The following is an 18,128-nucleotide window of genomic DNA, read 5'->3' as shown; positions in this document are numbered from 1 at the left end:
CCCCTTACTGACTGAATAGCAAAAAAGACGTACTGTAATATGTCAACAACCGGCAACTAAATTTAATATTTATTTTATGTGTTGGTGGAATTCTATATATCACAATACAAATAAAACAGTGTTACAGATAACTTTACTAGAATTGCAATAATAGTTCATATAGTTGTTAACTTTTTGTTTTTACACTCATATGCTGTAGTATTTTATTCATAATTGTCATGCTGTCACAATCTCACACTCACCCATGTATGGAAGAAATATAGTCTTACTAGAATCAGCAGTATGATAATCTTAACTGGGGGTATTATGTATTTTCCAGGCACATATATTGTCATTTTATAGCACAATCAATTAGCTATGTTACCTTCAGTTTTTATGTAAAAAAAAGAAAGTTGTATCTTTAAGACGCTTTTACTCTTTCTGAGACTCCACCTTCAGCACATCACAACGATGTTCATCCGTTATGCTGTTATTAAGATAGGATGGGATAGGATTAAACTTTACTATCCACCAAAGTGCACATTTTTCTTTCGCTCTCCAACCATAAAATAAAACACTTTCATACACAATATCAACAATTTGTTCATAAAATAAAACACTTTGCAGGTAGATGTTGTCCTTTAGTTTGGTTAAGAATGATATTTATTTATCTTCCAGTTCTAGTGTTAAGTGTCCTATACAAAATTAAAGTTTATTGGTCTTTTAGAGGGCAAACTTGCATTGTTTTGCCATTATCAATATATCACTTGAAAATGGTCTCAAAATAATATTATCATTTATTCTCAATAATGACTGGGACAATTTATTATCCAATAAAATTTATCACTGTGACATGCCTAGTACTTCCTCCCAGCAGCTGTTAGATTCTATAATTATCACTGCTTTCAACAAACTGTTGTTTGCACAGTTCTTCAATTTTTTGCAAATATTTTATTATTCTTTTGATGCACAATTATAGAAGCACATTTTGTAAGTTTTTCGATAGTCCTACTCAAGATGCCCATTCATTTGAATCAGAGTAAGACATTTTTAATAACAGCAAAGTATTCGTTTCCTTATAGGTACTGTCAATTCACCCTTACTGTACAGTCTGCTATTCTTAGTTTCTGTTTTGATTTTTTTTTTTCTTCATGTACACATTCATGCTTGTCTTTACTGCTACCACTTTACTGCTGGCACATCTGAACTTCCACATGGAGGGACATTATTCTATTCTATTCTATTCTATTCTATTCTATTCTATTCTATGTCCTTTATCAGGAAAGAGAGAAAACGTTCCTGGAGAAAGTTTTTCATGGGCAGGGCTAATCGTTTAACGTCACATTTTATACCGCCTAGTGTAAGCAGCCCATTGGCTGAATCAGTGCACCGGGGTTCCCAGGTCCAGATTGCAGGGGTAAAAAAATAAACGGAACGTATCACTTTAAAAATCTGCAATCTGTGGTTCAGTAGGGACCACACTGGCACTCAGAGAGCAGTGTGGGAAATATTGAATATTTCGCCTGGGATACTTTGTATTTCAGAGCAGTTTACAGCCGGTTACTTGTACTTATTTATTATATTTACTTCTGTCTGCATAGATAGGTCCCTCAAAAGGTAAGTTAGCTCTGCTACAGGACGACCCGGCGAGCTAGCAGTGTTAACTAGCTTAATGTTAGCTGCATTGTCTGGTCCAAATCACAACTGCTCGATTACTAACAGCTATCGTTCGAAGTTTAAAAGTCAGTGTGTTACTGTTTATATGAAACGCATAATTATGTATTTATATGGGCATTTTGAGTAGCTTTGTCAGTCTGCCTTCCTTTGTTGTCTTCAAGCAAGATAGCGTACAACTTGTTCCATTGTGGCGTTTCGTGTAAAGAGCACATATTTGATGCCGTTTTTCAGTGTTATTTTGCGAACCTTTAAAGTTTAAAGTTTAACCCTTCCTTTGACTATAAAAAATACCCACCGTTGGAGGAAATGCGACGACGCCACAAGTTGGCGAGCGCCAGTGTTAGCTTGCCAAGTAGCAACCTCAGAGTTGCTGTTGTTTCGACAGTGAAAAGGCCGATTTATTAGCACCAACAGTTTCCCTGTATGCCATCTGGATGATGTAGGGTTACCACGCAGTGTTGCCACTCTTCACCTGAAATCTCTCCTACCTGAGGACACTCGTGAAAGACGTGAATCTGTCACGTCATGTCGTCTGTGAACATGCGACAAATGTGCGAGATGTGCCAAAGTGTTGTCAGGCGAATACATGAAAGGCCTCAAGCACCAGGCCATTTATTTATACATAAAAATGCTGCACAGGTGTGTGACGCAGCTTTAAAAACGATGTTTTAATTATAGTACAGATCGTTGTACCTACTTAAGAACATGAACGACTGCACAGGTCGCTTCCTCTTTTCATCTACAGCCGGTTTCCCCTCTTTGTCTTCTAGCCTGAATCTGATGGCGCAGTTCAATGATGGCTAACATGTTAGCCACTGTGAAGAAATTTTACGTGACCGTTCAGTTTTGGATGTTTAAATTATGTTCTATTTGATTTTTCTCATCTTTTTATTCAGTAAGCTTCCAGTTATTGTAATGCAGGGTTGATTTATAGTCAGAATTATAATTGTACCTGTCTCTCAAAAGTTATGACCTGTAAGCCCTAAATTAAATTGTCTACAAATGACATATAAACTTTAGAATCTTGCTATATAGCTTTTAAGGTGTATTAAAATTTAATATTTTAGGGGGTCAGCTTTTCTTTCAAAGCCATTAGTACTGGAAAACAATTCTTAGATTCCACTACCTATTTGGTAAATTAGGTCACAGACAAAAAGGAAAAAAGTGAAAGTGTTTTTGTTGGAAGAAAACACCTGATGTGATCCTTTACTGGCTGGAAAATGTATTCCTGTTATCCCAGACACAACTGAGAAAGCTTTCATGATGTAGATTCACAAAGATTTATTATTCTATATTGCGTGTTCATTTAAACTGTAGTACCAACAACTCTTATCGGATGTTGTCAATTGACTTGCCATTAAGTTATAGCTAGTAAAATTTATCAGTTATTTATTTTGAAGGTCATTGTTTTTCGTTAAATGCTACAAGTTGACAGTTGACATGTAATTTTTTTAATGTTATAGTATGAAACTGTAAATGATGCATGCTTAATAGCTATTTTGATTTAAATTGGGTCAGATGTTGTTGCCTGTATGTGGTATTACAGGTAAAACCTGGTTTAAAAACGAAAACAGAACCGGACAAAAAAATATTTTTCTTATTAATAGGACACATCTGGAATACCCGATCCTGTACTTTCTTTTGCTAGATGGGCAAACACACCCTTGTTGATGGTTTGCTTGATGTAGATTAATTCACCTGAAAGTTCAATTATAAACAGACCTTGATTAAAAACGAGTTTTCTGTTTTTCCAGCTGCTCTGGGTTACTTCACTCTTTCATTTCAAGTTACCATTTTTCTCACATTTTACTGCTGGTTTGTCCCCTGTATCCAATAGTGAATTAATGTTTATCTTGGTATTGGTTAAAATGTTCAGGATTGACAAGTGATTCATTTTTTTTAGATTACATGTTCTGCATAATATTATGAACATTTAATGTTGCCATAATCTCTATTGTGATGACTATACAGGTTGAGATAAACCCATATTTTCCTCGTTTTTTTCCAACACCAATGTTTCTACGACTCTCTGAACTTTAGAATCTAGACCAGGTTCTCTAACCAGCCACATATAACATTTTTGTCCAGAGTAAATGCTTAATGAATGAAAAATCGAATATTGTGGAGCCATTTCCTGTATGGAGAAACATTTTATTGGTGTCCCAGTACCACCAATAAAAACCCAGCCCCTCTGTCTAGCATCTAGCTACAACTTAAATTGTTTTTGAAACATTCAGAATGTGAATAATCAAATCCAAGTTTTTCAGACCAGAACATCAAAGTCTACTGTAATGAATCTTTTTCACTGGACAGCAATTAAATTTTGCTCCTTTTTTTCTGTTTCAGCACTTAATATTGTTTACCAAAGAAATGGTGATGGAGAAGCCAAGTCCCCTGCTTGTAGGGCGGGAGTTTGTGAGGCAGTATTACACACTTTTGAACAAGGCACCCGATTTTCTGCACAGGTAATTGCTTCAATGTAATGTGTGAGTTTTTGTGAACATGTACTCCATAAGTGTTGTGTATACTCTTAACTGTTTGTCATTAGGTTTTATGGGAGGAACTCTTCATACGTTCATGGAGGAATTGATCCAAGTGGGAAGCTGGCAGAGGCTGTGTATGGGCAAGCGGTAAGAACCACAGTCCAGTGATTTTATTTTAAAGTGCTTGATGCATTGAGATTTGGCTTTGGGAAATGTTATTCTACGTTTGAATAATGAACACTATGCTAAAAAAACTTATTACTATTAAATGAATTGTTGTGAACAGAATATTCTCAGCATTCTCTGGCATTGAATGATAATGTTTTTAGTAGCCATTTTGTCTCAATTTTTTTTTTCTTCTCTTTATGCGGTTTTAGGAAATCCACAAGAAGGTCATGTCATTGCAGTTCAGTGAATGCCACACAAAAATCAGGCATGTTGACGCTCACGCCACGCTGAGTGATGGAGTCGTGGTGCAGGTGCTTGGAGAATTGTCCAACAACGGCCAACCGATGAGGAAATTCATGCAAACATTCGTACTTGCTCCAGAGGTGAGTGGCTCAATCATACAGGACAATTTACATGTTCAAGACTGAGTTGAAAGAGTGATTATAGATTACTTGCAGTCATTACTGATGATAAAATAACATGGAAACCTCAAATTAGATATAAAATAAAGCCAAACATGTCCTGGCTTGTTCCCTAGTTTGAACTTATTTGAGTTATTGTGCAACAATACAGAGCTTGATTTCAATCATTAATAACATTGCAATAATAGTAATTGATAAGTGTGGTTATTTGGATTATACAAATACCCTATTCATAAAATCTAAACTGTTAATATTTGCTGACATAGTGAAATATCAGTTATCTTGCTGAAAGCCAAAAATAATTTAATTCAAAAGCTTTCCTTAAAAAAGGAAAGTGTTTATTATTTAAGGAAAAATGTGAATTTAAAAGTTCAAAAATCATAACTACAAGACATAGATTTTATGTCAGGCAATCAACCAGTGTCCAAACAAACAGTTTAAAATGTCATTTAAGAGGCGTGCCGCGGTGATGTAGCGGTTAGCGCGACCCGTATTTGAATGCCTTCAGTCCTCGACGCGGCCGTCGCGGGTTCGACTCCCGGACCCGACGACATTTGCTGCATGTCTTCCTCCCTCTCCTTCCCCATTTCCTGTCAGCCTACTGTCGTATAAGGGACACTAGAGCCCACAAAAAAGACCCCCTGGAGAGGTTAAAAAAAAAGAAATGTCATTTAAGATGACCCTCACTGAGTATCAATATGAGAAGTAATTACTTATTACTGCTTTTATCAATGTATTGTAACTATTGAAACTGTCAGTTATTATTGTAGTATTGTATATTGATTTAGAAAGATTTTAACATATTAAAAATGATGCTTGCTTATTCTGGCATGCAAATATGAATACATTAATTATAGGTATGGACATAGAAAATACTAAGAATGTTAAAACCAAGTTGATGTGAATAGTAGTTTATTGGATGATGCTAAAGATATGAGGGGTGAGTGTAAAAATAAGTTCATACTTCTACCCTCTCATTTGAACATGTCAATACACCTTGCTATTGTTCCTCTTTTGTTTGTGTTTGTTTTAAATTTATTTTCTTTGTATATAACTTGGTTTGTTTTTTTATTACTCTATGTTCAGTAAAGTCAAGCTCAAGAGATTATTTCCCGAGATCGCTTGCTTAACCAAACAAATTCCGAAAAATATTTTCTGTTGCTAGGGTTCAGTGGCGAACAAGTTCTACGTCCACAACGACATCTTCTGCTATGAGGACGAAGTCTTTGGAGACTCCGAGGCTGAGCTTGATGAAGGTAAAGTTGTTTTGAATGATTATTGCATGATGGAAAATTAATTTACATCCGTACAATGTTTATAAAAGTGAATAAATAAAAACATCCAGTCATTGATTCATTTTCTTTGACTCATCTAGAATCAGAGGAAGAGGTTGAGGAGGAGCCGGAGGAGAGGCAGGCGTCCCCCGAGCCGCTTCAGGAAAGTCCCAACAGCACCACCTACTATGAAGCTCACCCTGTTGCGTAAGAAAGTACCATATATCTGAGCAACTAAAGTTGCCAACTCTACCATTATTTATTCAATTAGCTACAGGAACAAGTCTTAAAGTCATTATGAGAGTCAGAGTGGAAGAAGATTGTTTTTTTTTTTTCTTTGTTTTCTGGTTAAGAAATATTTATTTTCCTTTATTCCATTTTATAATTCAGTTTAAATATTTAACACCAGTGTAAATATAATTTCAAGGTACTACAATGACAAAGTAGTCAAATTTATATAGAATCTAAAATGAATTCATATCCAGTTGTCTCTTAATTCAGTCTAAATTATAATTTCGAAATAATTGATACGTTAATACTTATTGGTACAAGGTGGTTTAAAGAAGCCTTGTATTGGGTTTTTGTCTCTTCAAATCAGCTATAACTATTGATTATTTCAAGTCAAAATTTATCCAAAAGGGAAATTAAATGTTGTGCTAACTCATATCATCCAAGTATTTTTAACGATATGCTGTGGGTACGAAGGGCCTCCAGTAGCAGTCAGTCTCACAACACACCTAACAAGGCCTCTGACTGTATACTGTTGCTGTCTGACAGTCTCATTATGCTAATAGCTCATTTTCTGGGCAGCAGAGACGATCTTCCACAGTAACATGTCCTTGATGACAATGTCTGTTGTAGTGAATTACTGCTATTCCACCTCATTTGCTTTTGCTGCTCCTCTTTATTGATAATATCCTTAATATTGGCATCGTTGCTGCTATTTTTTATTTATTTTTTAAGATTTGGTGCCATTCAGGACAAACATTGGGAAAGCATGGCTGCTGCTCTATTTAATGACAACTTGACAGAGTTTTAAATGAATGAACACTTAATGCAACAGGATGGATCTAGAAACACTTTCCACAGCTTTCAGACGCAGGTCTCCAGTCAATAAGGGGAACATTTTGTAACAAATCTGACTGGAATGATTCACTCAGTTAATGTGGCGTTGAAAGAGAGAGGAAATGTGCAGCATTAGCTGCTCCCTGAGAGGCCAATCATTTGCATGGAAAACTAGTTTACCAGCCTGATGAATACCAGCTAGGTTTAATTATGGCAGGTCTGTCTGCAGGAACTTTACAGCAGAAATTAAAATTTAGTATTGGGTTAATAATCATTCTACAAAAATATGTGGTAATAAATATGATTGATGTGGTTAGAATGTAGTTTTCATTTGTTTATTTGAGAGTAAATGGTGAATATTTGTAATTAAACTTATTGGCCAGTATATAGGACACATCTCGATTGGCCAATCAGATGGCTGCAGCTTAAAACATTTAGGCATCTAGACGTGATGAAGACGACTTATAAGGTTCAAATTATCAGAATAAGGAAAGTTAAGCGGCTTTCAATGTGGCTTAGTGGTGGCAGATGGGCTGTTTTTTCAGAATAAAAGCACCAAGGGGCCATGTAGGAATTTCTTTTCTGTTGCGTTTCCTCGCAATAAATTAACAAATATACCCTGATCTAAATGTCAATTTGAAATTGCAAATATCTTTTAAGAGCCTCAGTGGAAATGTGTTTATACATTCTTAACTCTTTGGTGCAAAAAACTGATTGAAAATGGATGTATTAGTGTATGTTCAAGATATTGACATACACAGAATATTCTTAAAAAAAAACCTTATATGAGCCATCAGGCGCATTATTAAGAAAGAATGCCAAATCTATCACAAAGGAAACGCAAAACCTTTGCAAGATAACTCAAGAAAAAGCCACCTTTGTCCCACAATGGACTCTGTATAAAAGCACCACAAAGATGTATGTATTAAAAATGTCTTACTGATGTCTGAGGAGAAGGTTCAAACAGGCTATGAAACCAATCTGGCTGTCATTGCTGTGAGTTTGGAACAGGAAGCTGAGGCCACATTTCACACAAGCTCATAAAAATTAAACAAAAACAGGTTGGAAGAATGTTGCCTGGGCGGATGAGCCTCGATTTCAGTTTCAGATTTCAGGAATTCAATTCTTTAATTACGGCACTTATAGTGGCAGGATGTTGGAGCAGCTCTGATTTATTCCTTCATTTGAGGCGATGCATGTTTGGACAATTATTCCCTTTCGTTTTGGATGCCGTGCGTTTACCTTCTGAAATTTGAACAGTTGCTGTGATGCGTTAAGGCGACAACAAAGTGGGAGCAGCTGATTAGCATCTCGAAAGTTAAAGAAAATGCCTGAAACTCAAAATGATTGACCAGAGTTTAAAAAGAGGCTTCATGGATGTAGAGAGAGGAAGAGGAAGTTCAGTCCATCTCTTCTATGCATCATAACGGCAAGGCTCTTATCCCCTACTCCAACATCTCTCTCTACTCCACTTTCTAACCTCATGGCCAGACAAAGGTTTAAAGAAAAAGGACGTATTAATTTACAAGTTTTTTATTTTTGTTGTTTTTTATACAAATTCCCAGATTGCAGTTATGCCTTTTTTTCCATGTTGGAGATCAATGATAAATATTGAAGGGCAATTTTGCATAAAGAGATTTCATAATTCATTGTATTTATTGTTTCAGTTGTTTGGAGGATTTTATTTTATTTATTGTTTTTGTTTTTTGTTCTTTTAGATATTTAATACGTTGTCCAGTTTCAATGTTATACGTTATCTTTATATAGGTTGGAAATGGTCTCAAAATGACAATATTATGGTAATTTCAAGTTTTTGTCAAAACGTTTGATTGTTATAGACAACGTCCACAAAGACTGTTTGAAGATACTTGGATGATATGAGTTATAATATTCAATTTATGATATTTCTTGGGGGGGACTTGGGATTTTTAGTTTTAAAATATATTTTTGACAATTTTGACTATTTGACCACTTTCTGAATTGTTCCCTGTAGTAATGGTGTGGAGGAGCCCATGGAGGAGCCAGCACCAGAACCGGAACCAGAACCTGAGCAGGAGCCAAAGGTCGAGGAGGTTAAACCTGAGGTAGAAGAAAAGGCGATAGAAGAAATGGAGGAGAAGACGCCTTCACCGGCACCAGTGGAGTCTCCACCGAACGCTCAGGAGCCCGCCAAGGTTGGTTGATTTGCCTCATTCAAACCGCACCACATCAGAATTTACTGGGATTTACTGTAAATGTTATGTCTTCCTAAGCAAATATTTAAAAAAATACAAATCTAATTAATCAGTTGTATGTAGGTCTGAAAGGATTAATTGTGATTAATCAATTATTGGAATGGTTAACTAATTATTAACTGACATATACAGACCAACAGTCGGTCATCTGGTGGGGAAAACAAAACCCTATTAAGAACAGTAGTTAAGCCAAAGCTACAAAAAATATACACATTTTAAATTTAAAGAGGTAGTATTATGTAAGATTGATATTTTTTAGCTTTACATCATGCTATAATGCTTTTCCTTCATCAAAAACATACTTGAAGTGTTGCCTTGATTCTTTCATACATGTTGGAGAAATCCTTTAATATCCATGGCATCTATTCAGCTGTGCAAAACACCTGGACTTAGCTCTGCCTTTGAGGCATAACTCCTCCCCTGAGCAGCAGATTACAAGTTAACAAGCTTCCACTTCCCAGAACAACCCCTTAACTTACTCACTCAGCTCCTTCAAACTGGCCAGCAGCAATTAGCAAACACCTGGTGGAACTATGTATCTGCTGAGCTCATTATAGGAGGTACTTCCCAGTGAAACGCTGGTTTAAAAAAAAACGGGGGAATGGGGAGTTTCAGAAAGAGCAGGAGTTTTTAAAGAGACAGAAGTCCAACTTCAAGGCTTCAAATGTCAAGTTTCTTCTGTCATATTTGATATATACAGCATTTTTATAACAACTGAAGGTAACGTAGTTACTAGACTGTGCTACAAAATGGCACTATAACAGATAACACTGCCCCTTTAAGGTAAAAACACCTTTTCTATAATTATGTTTTAACCAAAACCCTTAAGGTGGAATAGTTTAACTTCACCCAGTTCAGATTCAATAAAGGAATGTTGTTGCATTTTAGACAATAAAATGTTTATTTTCTTATTTTATAAAAGAAATGTAATTAATTTTTTCATCTGTTAATGTATTTTTAATCTAGTATTGAAAAGGCTTAAGTAGTTAAATGAAAAACTTGTAGAATATCTCTTTTTTTAAATCCAGTTGATCGATTACTAAAATAATCGTTACTTGCAGCTGAGAAGAAGGACTTCTAGTTTACAAGAAAGCGTTGAGGAAACATCCTTGTTTTTTCATTAGTCTCATTCAGGAGTTAAACTACATTTCTCGAGGGCCAGGATCCTGCATACTTGAATTAAATGGCGACACTGCCTTACTAGCATGCAGTTCAGCGCTACATAGTTCTGCTAACTAGACAGTATTACAGCCAGGTGTGCTGAAGCAAAGACATGTCTAACAGTTGCAGGACACCAACCCTGGAAAAATGGAGTTTTAGACCACTGGTATAATTATAATGTAGTGAATTTATACCGACGTTACGATGTAACAGCTGAGCTGAACGGTCCAGCAGTTGAAGTTGTGTTACGGCGCATGGTTGGTGCAGCCTTAACGATGCGTCGTTGCATTTATTGCAGCCGTTCTCCTGGGCTTCGGTGACCAGTAAAAACCTGCCTCCTTCTGGCACAGTCACCTCCTCTGGACACTCTCCACATGTTCTTAAAGCTACAAGCTCACAGGTAAACATCTGGCCCAGAGTCTTGTTAATCATTGTAAAACTAGATTTGCTATTTTCTGTTTTTTTTTGTTGTTTGTTTTTTTGTTTTTCTGTACAAAAGGGTGGCGTGTGGAGCCGTGTTCATGTCAACCCAGCATTTATCATTTGATCAAAAATTATGATTATCTCCTGGATTTGGTTTTGATAGAGCTGAAGATTAAAGTAAATAATTTAGATTGTCACTAAGGGTTTGTATGTTTAAATAGCTTACCCTGGTCATCTAAATTGATTAAAAAGAACCCTTGCTGAAGTCGGATCAATTATAGATTTAGCAATTTAGTGACAAAAGACTGTTTTCTTTTTTCTTTTCAATTTGATACAGTGGCAGTAAAAAGTATTTACCCACTTGGATGTTTGTGCAACTTAATCATGATTAACACAATTTGGCGTTTTTGATCAAATTGACAAAATCTGTCTTTCAGGTCAAAGAGAACTGATTTTCCACAAAATAATAATTAAATATAAATATTTAGCATAAAATTAGTGACTGCATAAATATTCGCCTCCTTTTAAGTGACAGATCTAATTCAGCAGAGGTCCAGCCAATTGGTGGTACTTGTCTCACAAAGGAGAACATAATCATGTGGTGTTGTTTGGGGTTTGTTTTTTTTTTTTTTTGTAAATTTGGTGAATTTGATATTATGTTTATCACAAAATAAATTGTCATTTAGAAAAAAGTTAAATGAATAAAATTTAGGCATTTTTTATCTGTCTTGTGTATGGAAGGGTTGAAAATGACTCAAGAAAATAAACTTATTGCATCTGTTTAGATGCTACAAAAGAACCATTTTAGTTGAGTCAATCACACAACTGTGGAGACAAAAATCAAGGAAATCTCTTCGTAGATTTAAAATCCCCAAGCATAGCCTGATCTTTATCTTTAAATGAAAGTTGGTAATGTCATGTTTATTTATTTTAACGTTATGTTTGTTCAGCCCCGGGTTGAAGCCAAGCAGGAGACGCAGGCAACTCCTCTCCGCCCCAGAGACCAACGGACCCGTGACAGACCGACCTTCACCCAACGAGGTCCCCGACCCGGTAATGACCTCTCTACCCACTTCCTTTCTCTTCCTCTCTATTTCTTCTTTTCACTATCCGCACGTCTCTGTCACTATCAGACGGTGTTCCATCTTCAGAGTCACAAACGGGGAAACCACACCTAAGTTTTGTCAACAAAGGTATAGAAATCCGCTGCTTGCTCTGCTTTTATCTGACTTCACACCATTTACACTGCAAAAAAACTAAGTCTAAAGTATTTTTCTCTAGTTTCTAATACAAATACTGTAGAAAACTTGAAATAAGACAAACTAACTTACAAGTCATTTTTCAGTAAGAAATTTGAGCTTGGTTTAAGTCAATAATTCCTAAATATTAATGAAAAAGTACTAGTTCCACAGGCAGATTGTTTCACTTATAACATGGGAAAAATGTCTTGTTATAAGTGAAGTAATCTGGCAGTCAAATAAAATTAATACCAAGAAATTATACTTAAAATTAGTTCTTATTTCTTGCTGAAAAGTTAATTGTAAGTTAGTGTATTAAGATGTTTCCACTAGAATCTAGACAAAAATACTCGGTAAGACTGTGTTTTTTGCAGTGTATAAAGAGGATTAGTTTGTGACGAGGATGATTTGCTGAGTTGCAGGTGGAAGAGATGTTGAATCTGGAGACATGGACGGCAGACGGATCGTGCGGTACCCTGACAGCCATCAGCTTTTTGTCGGCAACCTCCCGCACGACATCGACGAGGCCGAGCTCAAAGAGTTCTTCATGAGTACGCTTATTTTTATCCTCCTCATCCTCAGTTTCTGTAGCGCTCATCCGGCACTTCCGACTGAAACATTTTGGTCTGTCTTGTCGTAGCGTATGGCAACGTGGTGGAGCTGCGAATCAACACCAAGGGGGTCGGTGGAAAGCTGCCCAACTTTGGATTTGTGGTCTTTGACGACTCTGATCCTGTGCAGAGAATCCTGGGGGCCAAGGTAGAAGGGGCATGTATCAACATTTCATTACCCACTTTCATTTGGTGGTGGTGTGGTGACATATTTAAGTAGCTGAACTCTTCGTTGTCTCTTCATATCCATTACCTGTTAGTGTTTGTGTGTAGATTATTCACTGCTTTCATACTGAATGTTGTGCTTGAATCATTTGTGAACTTTGCTGTTTCCAGATTTTATTTCATTTTTCACTGCTACAGCTGTCCCTAAAACCAGTTCAAGAGAAGAAGAAAACTAGGGGTGCACTGATTCCAGTTTTCTGGCAGATTGCCAATTACTGATCTTTAAAAAGCCCGACCTGCCAATACTGAGTTTGGCAGATAACACTTTTTTGTTTGAAATGTTGCTAACCATGGCAAGAAAGATACTTAGTTGGCAACAGTGGGATGACTATAGTTAACTGCAAATGTGCAGACATGACCCAGTGGGCCGGTCCGTCAGTCAGACTCTCACTGAGGAGCAGAAGATTTTTAGACCTTTGCTGATGTAGAGAAGATCGGCTTCACATGTCAGTATTGGCCGACCACCGATCTCCCAAAAATAAGGAAATCGGAGCAGATAAATTTGGTGCACCCTTTAATAAACATCACAAAGCAGCATAAGCCGTTATAAACCACTGTTGCCAAGCAAAATCAATGTCAGTTTGCATAGTTTTTGTCCGGTTCTCCCACTAACAGTGAAGTTTAAATTTCTAGAAAACATTTTGTGGTTCTCAAAACTTCAGATTAAAGCCTGAAATTTTAATGTGAAGGATTGGTTCCTTAGACTAGGTTCACACAGCAGGTGTTGATGCTCTATTGTGATTTTTTTTTTTCTTCTCCTTAGTACTTCTAATTAAATGAAACCTGAATCGGACTTCTGTGTGAACAGCTTACAACCTCAAAGCGACCCGAATACACAGAAGAATGTAGACGTCACACAGCAGCACACGGTTTACAGAAGTAATGATGGACGCCTTGGTCTATGGACTCGCTTTAAAGTCTATTCAGAAAGGGAGCTGACAGTATTGTTGCATGATCATAAGACAAAGAAAGTTAATAAAAATAAAACACGAATAATAGAAATAGCCTTTTGTGGACCTTTGACTTCAACTTCTGTTTGGATGTGAAGTCGCAATAGAAACATTTGTTTCTATTATAAATGTGAGCAAATCTTTTTTCATATTACAATAATGTCCAAAAAACACATTTTTGCAATTGCTGAGTTTCTATCAAATAAGAAATTAAGTTGAAGACATGTGAATAAGTTTGTTCACACAATAAGCTACTGTCACATTTTCATATTTATAATGTTCAGCCGTTGTTTATATCCAGATTTACAGGGTTTGGCTTATCCTGATTAATACTTTCATGTAGAAAAATGCATTCTCAAAGATGAATAAACTTTAAATTCTAATGTACGTTTAAAACTGGAACTGGAAGACATGTCAAATATATAAAATAAACAAAATAGAAACAAAAAATAAAATAACTTATGAAGTGTCTGTAAACAAAATTCTTAATTTAAAAAAGAAAGAATAGTTGAACCAAAGCATCAGATTCAAGACTTCTGTCGTCCAGTTTTTGGTAGAAAAAACGATAAATCATCCAAATGAAAATGATTGAATTTGTTTTATCATGCAATAAGTTGATTTATTGTGACTGTCCTAGACAGAAATCGGCTTTCTTTTGGGGGGGGGAGTTGGATCTGAGTCGCATTTGCCTGCTGTGTGAACAAAAGCGCCACATTTGGGCCTTGAAGATTTGCATCTCCTGTAATAAGATTTAGTGATGCAGCTTAAACTGAGTTTGAGACCAACCTGTGTGCAAACCCAGTTCCAGTGTAGTGACTGCCCCCCTCTTTCTGCAGCCCATCATGTTTCGAGGTGAGGTGCGTCTGAACGTGGAGGAGAAGAAGACGAGGGCCGTGCGCGAGCGGGAGACCCGAGGCGGAGACGACCGTCGGGACATGCGGCGCAGCGACCGGGGCCCGGGAGGTCCGCGAGGCATCGTGGGACCCGGAATGATGCGCGACGGGAGGGGCCCGCCGCCCCGAGGCGGCATGGCCCCCAAACCCAGCATGGGTCCCGGAAGAGGCTCTGGCGGGCAAGGGGAGAATCGCTTCACCCCACAGCGCCGCTGAGAAGAGCGCCACCTGTAGGGTGGAAGTAGTATCGTGTTCCTCATCCTCAGCCGTACTCATAAATGTATAAAGTATATATTTGGTGGTGTATTCTTTTTCTTTTGGCTTTTTTTTCCTCTTCTTGCTTTGGAATGTGACAGTCTGTCAGCCACTTTGTGAAATAGACAAAACAAGCAAACAGAAAAAAAAAATTGTTCGCTGATTAGTTGTGAGCTGAGCATCCTTTTTGGGGGGTATTTCAAGAGTTCAAACTTGAATTTGTCAATTTGTGAATAAAGGCAACCCAAGCAGGACTAATCTGCCACATTTAGGAGGGACTGATGAGACTTTTAATCTACAGCAGTGCAGCCCATCACTTTCAGAGATTATAAACCTTGACTTAAACTTGAGGTGTTGATTCATGAAATTCCTCAATTGCACATTTTATATTGTAGTTTTCTGCCCATTGTCGAGGAATAGTGAGGTGCAGAATTGGTTGCAGTTTCAGAGGAAAAGCCTTTCATCGTTTCCTGTTTTCAGAGAAATAGAGGCCACTGCTACAGAATTGCATAATGCACTAAAGGTACTTCTGTCTCGTTATGTTGTCGTTCTCGTTGGACTGCGGCTGGAGAGAAGCGAAACAGCCTGGCTGCTGTGACCGATGTATTTCTCCAATGTTTGACCCAAAACTACTCTGCAGTCGCTGCTGGATGGACAAGCAAATCTACAACATTATTTTTATTTATTTTTTTGTCATTTGTAAATTAAGTTCATTCTGGACTTGCCCTTTTACCAAATGAGTGAGTGGGGCAGGGAGGACAGAGGAGCAACAGATTGATGATGGCGGCTTGCTGTTTATATTTTGATTCCAGCTTTTTGTTTTTCTTGACTGCAAATCGGGGATGAGCGAAACCTTTCCTCCCTTTCTGTCATGAGTGCGGAGTAACCGAATAAATGTACAGCAAAAATCACGGTTTACTGTATGCTTTGCTTTTCTGTGTATAATTTTTATTTTCTCTCGACTCAATTTTAATGAAAAGTTAAAAAGCATGATGGTGCCTTCTAGTTCACCTTTTCAAGTCTTACTGAAGAGCAAAGCAGTTCGGGGTGAAAAGAGCTGCTCCTTTTTGAACTATTCTCTGCTGGGAGCAGAAGGAAATAACAGTATTCATAGAATATGCCTTCTTCAGGGGCAGATTTCACTCTTTCTGTACTGTTCGACTAAGATGATCTGCTGTGAGCTTTGTACATTTTTCTTTGCTGTAATTTGTATTCTTTTGGGTTTTGTAGAGACAACCGGTGCCTGCAGTTTTGTTAAATGGTTAGTAAATGCATCTAAGGAACTTTCTCCCCTCTCCCAACAACAAAAGGTACAGTAACAACGGTGACGATGAAATGTTTAATCCCTGGTTTACCAGATCGGGCTCGACGTGGGCTTGGTTTACTGTTAAACCTTTTAATTTTTGCACCTCATGGCAGCACTTTGGATAATCCTTGGACTCACAAGTTTCCCAACAATTTTGTACCTGCAGCCTTCAGTCGAGTAAATAATTGTGGACATTTTTCTATTGTCAATGCATTTGTATTTTCATATGCTGATCATTCACTGTGCTCATTTGTAGTCGTTTTGTGTTTTGTTTTTCCTGCTTACGGCCAAATTCGTCAGCGCTACGCTCATCTGAACGGGATCAATTTATTGCTTTTGAATCATCCAGTAGGGAGGGAAGACTTCGGTTTCCGATGGGGAAAGGAAGACGTGAGCGTTTAATTTCTTTATGTTTTTGTGATTATTTTGTGTTGCACTGAAATGGAAAAGTTAAATGATGTAGCATTTTTCTTTTCTTTTTTTTTTTTCTTATTCTTTGACAAATATACTTTGGTCTTCCTCGTCTGGCTGGTGTTGCACTAATTCTAAGGTTCTTGGGACAATCTGAACAACAGGACTTTCAAGAAAATTTCTCCAGCAATGGAAAAGGCAAAATGCGGAAATGATTGCTCTCACTTGTGGCATAACTCTCAATATTTGAAGTGGCTGTAAGCTAATTGAACTTTACATCTGTCATTAGATCACAACTTTCAACTGATTTGATTTTACAGCTGTCAATTTTACAGCTGGACTTGTTTAAACTCTCATAATAGCTTACAGATGTGGCTGTAAGCTAATTGGATTTTACATCTGTCATAGTTGCTCACAGCCGTTTCTGTAAGCTGATCAGACTTTACAGGTGTAAATTTTACAGACAACTGTACTTATTCAACTTACTGTTGCTTACAGCCATGGCTGTAACACAGTCACACTCAGTCATTGGTTTAAGCTAATTGGCTTGTACGTCTGTCATAGTAGCTTAAAACCATGGTTGTAAGCTAATTGGACTTTACAGCTGTCAGTTTTACAGCTGGACATGTTGCAGTTGTCACAACAGGCTTTAAGCTAATTGGACTTTACAGTTGTCATCATAGCAGCGTCCAATCATGGCTGTTAGCATTACAGCAGTGGTCCATGAGGAGAGAGGGTGAAGAAGAGCCATCATGCTTTCAGAACAATACATATTACTAATGGAAAAGTTGTTAAAAGTTCCAGTCTGTAGATTTCCCAGATTATTCTTTTGTGTCCAAATCCAGTCCAAGATAAAAGTGAATCTGAATTTATAACCCCTTAATTAAAACGAACCATTCCAGCCCTTTCTGAGTGAAAATAGAAATGCCTTGCCGGCATTAGCAGTTGTGGTGAACAGCTGGCTGCCATCATAGTTTTACTGTATTTACCCTTTAACTTTCATTCTAGTGCAAGTGGAGAGTCTTTTGTTGTTTTTAGTTTAGATTTTCATTTATTTTCCCGCTTTTGCAATCCCGAATGTGTTGGATTTAAATACAATAAACTACTGATAACAGCTCTGCTCACATTGTCGTGTTTACAGCTAATTTAGAGGTGGTGCTGAAGTTTTAAAAATTAAATGAGTGAGTGACATCTGCAGGTCGTACAATGTTAAAATGTTTCTTTTTTTTTCTCCTTCTTGTGATGTAATAAATGTATTTGATTCGCCTGTATGAAAGATACACAGCATTCCTAAATTTTATGCTTACTTTGCCTTTTTTCACATTATAACCACAAACTTCAAAGCATTTTGTT

The 18,128-nt window shown here is 37.2% G+C and overlaps 1 protein-coding gene across 6 annotated transcripts; it reads left to right on the top strand.

Moving 5' to 3' along the window:
• Positions 1-1,416: 1,416 nt before the first annotated feature.
• On the top strand, positions 1,417-18,070 carry g3bp2a (G3BP stress granule assembly factor 2a). Of its 6 annotated transcripts, none has more exons than XM_028017252.1 (13): positions 1,419-1,596; positions 4,003-4,121; positions 4,205-4,286; positions 4,517-4,690; positions 5,895-5,985; positions 6,105-6,210; positions 9,062-9,242; positions 10,762-10,863; positions 11,837-11,939; positions 12,020-12,079; positions 12,547-12,675; positions 12,765-12,883; positions 14,747-18,070. In XM_028017252.1, exons 2-13 carry the CDS (start codon positions 4,027-4,029, stop codon positions 15,017-15,019), a joined length of 1,515 nt encoding a protein of 504 aa, XP_027873053.1. In that variant the 5' UTR covers positions 1,419-1,596; positions 4,003-4,026; the 3' UTR covers positions 15,020-18,070. The 6 variants fall into 6 exon arrangements, with proteins under 6 accessions (XP_027873058.1, XP_027873057.1, XP_027873056.1 ...); XM_028017251.1 differs by having other exon boundaries at positions 12,765-12,892; XM_028017256.1 differs by lacking the exon at positions 10,762-10,863 and having other exon boundaries at positions 1,418-1,596; positions 12,765-12,892.
• Positions 18,071-18,128: the final 58 nt, after the last annotated feature.

This window comes from Xiphophorus couchianus, chromosome 5 (assembly GCF_001444195.1).
Source record: "Xiphophorus couchianus chromosome 5, X_couchianus-1.0, whole genome shotgun sequence".
Classification (NCBI taxonomy): domain Eukaryota; kingdom Metazoa; phylum Chordata; class Actinopteri; order Cyprinodontiformes; family Poeciliidae; genus Xiphophorus; species Xiphophorus couchianus.
This window is presented reverse-complemented; position numbering and strand designations above follow the sequence as displayed.